This window comes from Cyprinodon variegatus, unplaced genomic scaffold, assembly GCF_000732505.1.
Source record: "Cyprinodon variegatus isolate N-32 unplaced genomic scaffold, C_variegatus-1.0 Scaffold1211, whole genome shotgun sequence".
Lineage (NCBI taxonomy): Eukaryota > Metazoa > Chordata > Actinopteri > Cyprinodontiformes > Cyprinodontidae > Cyprinodon > Cyprinodon variegatus.
In genome coordinates this window covers 138,594-150,194 of record NW_015151664.1, presented here as the reverse complement: position 1 = coordinate 150,194, position 11,601 = coordinate 138,594, and the positions used below count along the sequence as shown (strand labels likewise).

Here is an 11,601-nt window from a genome sequence, read left to right as displayed (position 1 = left end):
TAACGACTCCAGCTGGAAAGGTCTCTTTAGGCAAAGTCTTTTGCTTAAAAATCAACATAGGCGGCAGTTTCTGTCCATCTGCGTGGCAGCCAAGCACAACAGTAAACGACGCCTTTTCATACCCAGTTGTGTGTATCGCTACTGTCCTGGTCCCCTTCTTCTCCACCGTGTGATTCACTCATAGGCTTGTCTCTTTGCCATTTTCAGGGTTGTTATGACAACAATGTTCTGCATAAAGCATACCTGTTCTTTTATACACACACTTCCCCCTTTAACATTCTCATGGTGGTCTCAACAACATCCGCAGTAGCACATAGGGCGCGCCGCACATTTTGAGGAAAAAAAAATACGTTTATATGCGCCTTATAGTAGAGAAAATACGGTAGAAGGCCCAGGCCTAAATATTTCCTGTGTTCATGGTGATCACAAAACTTACCCTACTTCTCTAGTCTGTTTGGAGCTGGTGAAGCAAACGTGTATTTTAAGTGTTGGTGTTGTAGAAGGTCTTGCTCACAAACTTATCTAAGGTCAGGATAACCCAGTTTTACCAGATCTTATCCACTCTTGTAAACCAGTGCATGTTGTAACCAGATCACAAAGCCGGGCTAAAAAACTGGCTAGAGATGGTTATGAACTTATGCTGCAGAGACAGACCCGTTAATACATTCTGACTTTGATGGTGAAATGAATTCACTCCAAGAACTAGCCTTCTACAAGTCTAATATTCCTCCAGAGAGTTCAGTTAAAATTATGAAAAGAAAACAACAAAGAAGGCTTCATAAAATGGCAGGTACAGTGAGACAAAAATCATTGGGATTGAAGCTCTTGATGGGGACATTTTGGGTGCAAAAGATGATTTCAAGAGGCAACAACAATGTCATGAATCCTTGGTGACTCTTTTTGACCAAGCAGTTCCAGTCTCAAATGAAGAAATCCTTAAACATTCTGAAGACCGGGGTTACATCCTTAGAGATGGGTTTCTTTATTTTCAGTGTGGGAAACAAGGATCTGAGAAACTGGTTGTGCCTCATTTTTTTAAGGGGACAGGTGTTAAAGTTGACTGATGATGTTACCTGGGTGGGACATTTGGGTTTTAAAAAGACATTTGATAGTATTTCTGACAGGTTTTATTGGCCAGGTTTTTATACATACATACATTTCACCCATTCCAGGTAGGCAATAAAAAGTTCTATTGAATTCACTTTGTATTGGTCCTTTTCCTGCTTCACAAAAGTAGACAGCAGCTTGACAAAGCCATGATGGCAATTATTTTACATCCAAGTAGTATGCAGTTCCTCATACTGTATATACAGACACACATCAATTTCAAACAGATGGTATCGGTATGTTATCGGCCAATACTGCACTGCCATGTATTGAGTATCTGTATCGGGGCCAAAAAAATGGCATTGGCACAACACTAATAAAAACAGAGCTCTACAATTTTCGGATCCAATCTGATGTTTTTTTTCTCTTTTGGTGTGTTTTCTGGGCCATTTTAAGTCCACAAGGCTTCCGCCTCTGTCTGCAAACCTTAAATTTTTTACCCCCTCACCAATTAGTGAGAGGGTAAAACACTCACAATTAAGAAAAAAAAATTTTTGTCTGTCAGATACCCTATCCAACGTTTTTGTTTCACCTAGTTTAAATTCGTAAAAACTTTTTTTAAGGAACCCTTGGCTATCCGATTATTAATTGATTTATTGAAAACATAATCGACAGATTAACCGATTTTCAAAATAATCATTAGTTGCAGCCCTGTTCTGAATATCTCGGGCTCACGTTGTCTCTTTATCAATCCTGGGCCCTGTAGGGTGAGTCTGGGGCCGCCCACGCCTGCTCCTAAGCATATTTTCCCTCTGAAGAAGCTTTGTAAATCCCTCATACATGAGCATGCCTATGCATACATGCTCTTGTATAAGTTTGGTTCGAAGTGTTCAGGGATACACACTACTATTAAATACTAAGCTGCAGCTACAAAAATATAGCACCCTGAATAATGTTGTGTAATCACAATAGGTTATGCCTTCCACATACATAGATGTCTGAGGGATACCATCGGCTTTGGAAGCTTTTTTGATGTTTACTTTGGTTCTCTGTTGTCTTCTTTTTGCTGTTATGTTCTCTGTTTTCTGTCCCTCTCATGCATGTGTGGATGCAGACTTCTAGGAGTTTCTCTATGTGTTCTGTGTTGGCAATTTTGTTGTTTTGCTTTATTTTCTCTCTTCATGAGCACTCCCCTTAGTTCCTGTCCCCTCTTTCTTTCTCACCTTCCTTTCCATATCCGTGTCTGCTGTATACGGTTTTACTAAATAACAGACATTATGGTTGTTGCCATAATGGTCTGCTTTTGTCAGCAGACCATTATGGCAACAACCATAATGTCTGTTGCCATAATGGTCTGCTTGTGAAAGCAAATCTTTTGGGCTATCATCTAGCTCCGGGACATCGATTTGCAGAACTACATTGGCAAAAAAGGTTACACAAGCAGCAACACTTACTGACTGACTGGAATCACCCCTTTTGGTGGAATAGAGACCAGAGTGGTGATTGCAAGCAGGGCTAATGTCAGCATCCTTACACAATGACATTAATCCAGGAGGACGACCTAAATGACCCTCTCATAGAAGTTTTTGGTTTAAAGACAGAACCCACACAAAAAAGTGATATTCATGTTTTACAGTTTTATTGGGTTTATATGTTTTAAATGAAATTTGTATATAATGTAAATTTTATTTCATATAAAAGCTCAGCCAGAAACAGGAGTTGAAAAATAGCATTAGCTAGGCAAGGGCACAATGTTTCTGATTAAATTATAAATAATCTAAGAAAAACAGCTTAGTTTTACTTATATTTAATGAAATTCCGTATACATAATAAAAAACATGAACTCAAGAACTGTAACTCATGAAAATAAAACAAAAGAAAGATTGTCCTTCTATTTTCACAATGATAATTCCTATCCTACATTATTTGCGGGCTTTCTTTTCTTTCATTACTTTTTTACATCCCAGAAATCCGGCATTTTGAGAAACACTGCATATAAGACAAACAAACATGTTTAGCATGTGAACTTCTGCTAATGAGCGTTTAAATGTAGTAGAACTCTGCCACTATTGATTGTTTACTCACCAATACACTTTGTGCTGTCATGAATAATGGATTTAGACTGAATGTATTGACGACTACTTTCTGGAGCCATTGGTACAACAACCCATTTCATCCACTGCTTCAAATTAGTGGTGGTATACAGAGTTCCTGCTATTTTCCTTTTTTGACATGAAACCAACATGACACCAACCAAAAATCACCCCAAACCCTGTTAGAATGAAGTTTAAAAGAATTATTACACTTTTTTTTTTCATTTAACTGTCATGTTTGTGTTTTTTTACTGGTAGTAATATTACACATTCAAAGTTTCCAGTTAGAATCAGAATTTATTGAGAATCTGAGAAGGACATAAAAGATGAGTTTAATGCCAAAGAAGCAATCGATCCTCAAAGATGTGGAGCTCATTACCAAAGTTGAAACATGGAAAAATATGGACAGCAATTATAAGGATAATATTTGCTGCAATACTAGTAAAAGTTAATATATTGTTTGAGAAGGTTGCAAAATGATTAACTTGTTTTTGCAAAAATGTTAGTAAAACATAATATTTTAGATCAGTATTATATATTTTTACAGGTGTTTGCCTTATTTAGTGGGATAAACAAGGCACAAACAAAATTTCTGGTTGAATATTTTTTGCTAAACATAGATTTTCCAGAAACATCCATAATTCTGTGATGACCTGTATGTTAAATTTCTTTCTGCTTCCACATGAGCTGTAACAAGAACTCGTTGCAGGTATTTTTCTGGTTTCAAAACTTTTTAATATCTTAGGTGGATTTTTTTTATCAAGAGCCAGTCTTCTTTCAGAATTAAATTTCTTTTAAGGACAGACACACACCATTTAGATGATTACCTGGACAGTCGAATGGCTGCTTTCAAATTTTCAGAATAATAAAAAACAACCAACTGCTTTCTTAGGGATAGACATTTGACCATTTTTAGGAAGCCAATATGCTATCATCTCTCGTTAACTTGTTCTTCATAAACAGAGGCAACATTAATATTAGGGCTGCAACTAACTATTATTTTGCTTATCGATTATATGTTTAATTATGTTTTCAATTAATCGGTTAATAATCAGATAGCGATATTTTCTTTAAAGAAAATTTTTAACAGATTTAAACCAGGTGAAACTAAAATGTTTCTACTTGAGGAGTTCTTGATAGATCATATTGACAGAGAAAAAGTATTTTATCTTATATGCAAAAAATGCATAATTTCTTTTTTTACAATTTTCGTATAATTACTGGTCTAAGTGGTTTGCTCTGTCAGCTACATGCATGTTTTAGAGTCTCTATACGCCAGTTATCGATTAAGTGATTACTGAATTATTTGACAATTACATAAATAATCGATTAAAAAAGTGATTAATCCAATTAATTGTTTCAGCTCTAATCAATATGCTTATTTATATCGTGCAATATCCCTCAATATGTTTGTTATATAAGGCAGTTTTTTTTTTTAAGGGATTGCACCAAGCTCTCAGATATACTAGTAATTGAGTGTCATGTTGTCTATTTTTCTAAGATGTTACTTTCCACTATTGCTCATACCTGAGTTGGTCTGTGTTCATTTAATTACTCCCCACTGAACATGGACCTCGGATAGTGTATGCTTCTTATGTTTCTTTATTGGATGACTGACTTATTTCTGTGGGGTCTTGATCTTGGCTTTCAGCGTTTTTGTTGACAGAGTAATGCCATGATATTGATGGCATGGTTCCCTATAATTATACCTACATTTGCATGCTTTGAAGCTGACCCCAGTTCCATGTGCACTAAAGATTTTAAAGCCACAGCACTTGTCCATCACTCACAGTGTCTACACTATTAATTAAGAATAGCTTTAAGCCTTATTACATTTTTAAATCGGGGATTGAATGTTGCCATGACAGGAAAATTAGCTATGGAGAACAAACATATTCATTATGCCTTTCTGTAAACATGTCTATTTCTGTTGCAAACAAGGATGATTATAGATCAGTGTTGAAAAAAGTCTTTTTGATTTCTTTTCTTTTTGTGCACACAAGTTTCGATCTTCATTTTCAACAAAAGTAATTACAATGAAGGAAGATATGTTAATGTGCATTTATCTAATTATATCAAGTAAGAGCCCAAGCTTTTATCAGCTCTAGGCCAGTGCGAGTATAAGCTGATTCATTGATTCAAGTTAGCTTATCAAGTTAGTACCAGCTCATAACAACATAATCTCAAAGCTCAGTTACAAAAGAAACTGGTCTGGTTACTCTCCAGATATATAGAGTCCAAGTTTGACTAAAATCAATTCATAAATTCCACTGCTATACTGTGGCAAACTGTGTTTTTAACAGAGTGACACATAAAAGTGAAGCAGACATAGTAGCAACAGTTACCTGCTGCCAAAAGATGAGAAGAAAAAGACATGGCTCTGGAAAATCCAAGTCGAACACAATGACCTGGGGTAATTTCTGTTGATGAGAAAATCTGTGTACATGAATTTAATGGCAGCAATAGATCTTTTCCATAACATGGTGGTGGAGATTCTCAATCATCTAGGTCTAGTCATAGTCAAACAGAAGCAGAGCAACTAAGGATGAAAAAAACATCCATGTTTTCCAGTATCAAACCACCTCCTTCCAGTCTTACACCACAGGAAAGGAAAGCTATAACATCCCTTAGACATGACCAAAGCATCACCATATTACCAGCAGACAAAGGAAGATGCACGGTGGTCCTCACCCCTTCGAACTACCGGGATAAAATTCTCACTCTACTGACACCAACATATATGAGTCCTTGAAAAAAAGATCCAATTAATGCCTACAAAAAGAAAATCATGGACTACTTCAAACAACTATAAAAAAGACAAATTAATAAACCATTCTTCCTATTTTAGACTATATCCAGGGGAAGACATTCCATGCTTATACGGACTCCCTAAAATCCACAAAGAAGCATCACCACTCAGACCCTGTGTCAGCAGCACTGACTCAGTAACATACAACATTACTAAACAGCTTACTAATATTTTAGCTCCCCTGGTGGGAAACACACCACATCACATAGGAAACTCCAAAGACTTTGCAAACAAAGTCAAACAATTAAACAAAACAAAATACTTCTCTTTCTATTTGACAGGCCTGATTTTTTGGGTTGTTTTTGTCATTTTTCCTGGCAGTTCATAGTATCTTAAAGTTTCTTCTGACAGATAATAATTTATTGTAAATTGATGTTATCAGTTATACGTTATCAGTATGTTTCTTTTTCCGTTTCCAAAAATGTTCTGTTTTCAAATGTTCAAATTTTGAAAAGGAAACTGGAAAATCTCCTGCTGCTTGAATGCAAATTTATAAAAAATAAACTTACGACGCATTGTTTGTGCGTAACAACCTTTACCTGTTTACATTTGGTAAACGTCTTTATCTTTATTGTGATTTTATTTTTTGAATCTTTGTCATTGCCTCTTTTATGAAGGAAAGAATTATGAGTGATGGAATTGATTAGTCTTCAGTTTTTTTAACTTATTTTTAGAGATAGGTTTACAGCACCTGGCTAAATAAATGCAAACTCGAATACAAGATTTGACTTTATACATTTCCAAAGATATTAAATAAACAGAACTAATAGGATTTCCCAAAAGAGGAGGTAGTTATACTGAAGACATAAGGGAAGTTGAAAGATTCAGAAGGAACACATCGGATTCCTTTCATATGGGGTTACTTTTTTGGTCAGTCATTCGCAGGTCAAGATTGATTTGCTTTACTATTAAGTTTAAACAAACATTAAGGGATAAGTACAGCAGGTGTAATACTCTTGCCTCTGTGTCTACTGTACCACACAAAAATGACTAAAATTTTAATAGCTCAGAAAGGAAGACCTAGAATTTAGTCAAGATAGACAGTGGATTACTTAAAAAGCAGAAGAGTCCACAGAAGAATCCAACAGGACTCCGAAGACATGCAGGCAAACTAATCAGACAGAGGCAGGCAGGCTCAAAGATCAAAATACAGAAACGGATCAGGATCCGACAATCAGAACACTAAAGTAACACAAGCGAACTTTCACAAGCAAAGGCTCAAGAATAATCTGGCTCTGATGGCTGAGAAACAGGCAGCTTAAATAGGAAACCGGACAGGGGGATCTGATGAGTGATGAGGAACAGGGCAGAGCTAGACAGGTGAATGAAATGAGCAATCGAGCAACAAAACCTTTCCTCAAATGGACAGCCCAAAAGAGCCTAACAAGCTAACATTGTTCTTACTTTTATGTATATTTTTACAGTCTTTAGGATTCTATTATGCCATTTATATATTGTTCTCCAACAAAACCCCAAAGAAATTAACCAGCAGCTTTAAAAGTAAAACCAGCTTAAAGTGCGTTTTCGGCTCTTTGACTCAATAATGTGACACATGACATGTTTCCCACTTATATAACAAAGTGAGAGACTCAATTTTACACGTGGGAGCCAAGGACCCTGACAATAAATGGTGGTTTTAGCTTTGCTGCAAGAGAGCAGTTATTTTTACTTTTCTCAGCTGGAAGCAGGACAAGAGAGAAAGGGTGGCAAAAGGAGAGAGAAAGAAGCAATGGGTACATGCGTGTTTGAGACAAAGGAAGTGATGCAGAGGGATGTATTAAACAGTGTTGGTAATGTAAATGGGTCACCCTGTTAGAAGTCCTAAGCAGACCTGTATATGACAATGGGAATATTGAGACTGAATATATAGGTTAGAAAGCAATCAGGGAGAGACAGTAGGCTTTAACATCAAAACAAAGAAAGTAAATTAATTTTAGATTGGCTTCCTCGTGTAATTTATATATACTTTACTCTGCAGTGTGTGTTTGACGGAACATTTTAATTAGTCAAGCGTATGTGTGCCAGGATTTGTTCTGCCACTTTATGCAAGTGTTGTTTAGCATATGTGGGTGTTTGTATGGAGGCTTATGTGTTATCTTGAATTTGTGCTTTAGGAGTGACAATATCACAACCTACACAGTTGACTGTCTCAAGGTGCAGATACAGTGTCACTGTTTAGCTCTGTGGGGGTAAGAAGACAAATTAATTACTAGCAATTGTTTACAATTGTCTTTGGCCATGTTTCATAAGGTACTGTATTTACCGGCATATAAATCTAAGCATAGGAAAGTTAGGCTTTAACTTAAGCGTCAAATAGTATGTTATTTAATTGTTAAACCATTAGTACTATTATTAAGTGCTGATATCATCAGACAGTTACAATCTTAAAGGTTATCTTTAGCCTGCAGACTTATCAGTGGCTGAGAAGGTAAATCAAAGATGTAAGACAAGCATTAGCTGAATCTACATGGTGATACTACATTTTAAAATGTCATGTATTCTTTATGGGGCCCAGAATGCTATTTTTCCTAATTTGCAGATGAGAATCCAATTCTTAACTGACAAGTTTGTATTTCACACCATCATAAAACACTTGGCTGATATAAGCAAGAGAGCTGGCAGTGACAGGCAGCACCACAATGCCTTGCTTTATCGCTGCAATGAGACTGACTGTGGAGTCTGACCCGCTGTAGACAAAAGGACAATTGAGAAACATGAGAGCAGCCAAGGACACTTTGGGGTATGATGTAATCCCCTCCGGTCCGCTGTGTTCATTGCTACATCCTGAGGGTTATAGATGACGGAACCAAACCGTTTTCGAGGATATTAGGCTGAGAGTGTTGTGATTGCAAACATTTCTTTTTATCTGTTATCTAGTAAAAACAATCTAGTGTAACTAACTGAAAATTGATAGTCATAGAATAAAAGAAGCATCACAACACCCCTTTTATATTCTTTTTCTAAAGGTGTGTTACATATAGAATACAAGGAAATAAAATGAAAAATAAAAATTTCCAATACTGTATATTGAAAATTCACTCTTGGATGAAGATGATTTATTTTCCTCTTCTTTTTCTTATTGATTGCTTATTTAAAGCTGAGAGAAATTGGTTAGATAAGTTTCTCGGGAAGACCAGTTGTAACCTAGGAAGGCCCCTGGACCTGGGGGTTGGAGACAGAAGGACTCTGCTAAAAATAATATCACTGTTTGGAAAATTGCTCCCACCCTGTGCTTGAAGCTGCTGCAGAGCTGGAGGGCTCCTTCTCTGACACACTGCTGCATCCTAGGTGCACAATCTGTTACCACAGTTCCTTCCTTCAAGCAGCTGTTAGACCTTTTGAACCTCACTTAAACAAAACACATTTTCATAGAGGATATCTATTGTATTCTGTTTTAACTACCAAAGTTGTATTTCTCTTTTCTATCAGAAGAGAAAAAAATATTGAAAAAAAATTATATAGACTGGTTACATTAGTACCCTCTTACCTAACATCTAATACATAACATCAATAACAATAAATCTAACATGAATTATAGCATAGTTTTCCCAGTAGGTCTTCATTGATGTGTGCTAATTTGCATGATTATGATAAAACAATAATTTTCAGAGGCTACAATAATCAAAATTGTGCATGTGTACCAGTCAGCAGAAGTTGTAAAAAAACAAACAAAAAAAAAAAACAAAGAATAACTTGTATTAACAGTATTATGACAGGTATGATATACCTTCTTTGCTTTATTGCTAGGCATTTCTTTACTTCAGCTTTAACTTGGTTTGCTTTGCTGGGGGGTATTTTTGGTCAAGCCTTAGCATACCATTTAAGGATGAAGAAACAGACTTTTAATTTACAGTTGCTGGAAATCAAAACAAGCAAAATGTTACTAAATATCATTTTCACCATACTGATTAAACGTTTAGTAGCCTTTAGTTTTCCCCAGACCCCCTGTACATGCGTAGAACCTGCAGGTTAGGGGTGCCCTTCTACAGTCTTTTAGAGCTACAATCCTGCAACTTTTAGAGGCCTCTATTTTTCAACACACCTGAATCCTATGTCTGAATTTCCTCAGCATGTCGTTAAGCTCAGCAGAAGCCTTGTAAAAGGTTTGTAGCTTTTTAAGACTGGAGATGGGCTCCCCTGCTGTAGGTGATGATGTTTATGAGCTCACAAAATGCAACTCAGATATTGGGATTAATTAAACCCTGCATGTCAAAGAAACTCCTGTAAGAGTAGTATAAAGTGACTTCAGTGAGTTCAGCAAATTGGCACAGAGCGGTATCGCCTGTGACAATAAATGAAAGCCTTTATGATGACCAGAAAATTCCAGAGAGAGCTGAGTGTCCATTTTGCAAAACCCACACAGAACTTACATGGGAGTCGTAATATGGCTATAAAAATATAAATAATATTAGGACTTCTACGGACAGTACTTAAGGAAAAACAACAAATTATTGTAAAATTTCTTTTTGTTAGGAAAATAGTATAAAAAAATAATCTCTAAATATGTTTCCGTCTCAGTGAAACTCTGTTTTTTGACATCATTGTTTACCGTTTCATCATTATTTCAACAAACAACCAATCTAGTGATTGTATTTCATAAGATTAATGACTCTGTTATGCTGATAGATACTGATTTTGGGTGTTACCCATGTTGGACGTGGGTGGTGGGTTCAAACTAATTACTTTAATTTCCATTGTTTTCATTGGGTAAATGGATTCCATCTTTCAAGATGCTGAAATGAAATCTCATTTGTATGTAGACCTCCCACTTTTTTGTTTGTTTGTTTTGGTTTGAGACAGAAAGAAATACACAAATACAATTTTAGCCTTCAAAACATAATAAATTGAATGTTCACAATGAGAATTGTGTGTTGGTATGTCTCTGTGTGAAAACACTATTCTGGGGTTGTGTTTACTATTTTTTCTCAAGTTTCTCATCCTTACTGTAGAGCTCTATCAAGATTTCTAAAAACTGAATGAACCAGCATTTCATTTTTTTACATTCTACCTCTTTACTTCCAGTAAAAATATATCAGCTACATTCCCTTTTTGAACAGCTGTGCCTTGTTCTTTACAGGAAACCAATGAGCTGGTGGCCATCAAGAAGTTCAAGGACAGTGAAGGTAAGTGCGCCTACAAAAAGATGGCCAAATCTGAGGAGAGACTGTAAAACTGCAAAAATGTATTTGTCTTTAAATATCTGTGCAGAAAATGAGGAGGTTAAGGAGACGACCCTTCGGGAGCTGAAGATGCTCCGAACCCTGAAGCAGGACAACATTGTTGAGCTAAAAGAGGCTTTTCGGAGGAGGGGGAAACTCTACCTCGTCTTTGAATATGTTGAGAGGGTCAGCCTAATATTGCTGCCATACTTGTGTCATCAAGTTTGCAATTTGTGCACACAGCACTGCTTCATGCTTCTTCATCTAGTCTACCCTATAGCTCTAGTATGTTGACTCTTCAGTTAAGCATGAAAAAGCATGTCACCATGGCAACAAACTGCACTGATAGTAAGTGATGGTATTTCCCAGTCTGTTGCCAGGGTATCCAAACATTTTCAGTGTGTTTACTTGGATGGATGGATGGATGGATGGATGGATGGATGGATGGATGGATGGATGGATGGATGGATGGATGGATGGATGGATGGATGGA

At 36.4% G+C, this 11,601-nt stretch overlaps 1 protein-coding gene across 5 annotated transcripts in view; it reads left to right on the top strand.

Moving 5' to 3' along the window:
• The window catches only part of LOC107102147 (cyclin-dependent kinase-like 5), a 53,993-nt gene that overhangs the window by 18,703 nt on the left and 23,689 nt on the right, over positions 1–11,601 (top strand). For all 5 annotated transcript variants that reach the window (XM_015401335.1, XM_015401336.1, XM_015401337.1 and 2 more), the window contains exons 4-5: positions 11,027–11,072; positions 11,158–11,294. In XM_015401335.1, coding sequence (XP_015256821.1) covers positions 11,027–11,072; positions 11,158–11,294 — 183 coding nt within the window. The remainder of the gene's footprint in view (positions 1–11,026; positions 11,073–11,157; positions 11,295–11,601) is intronic.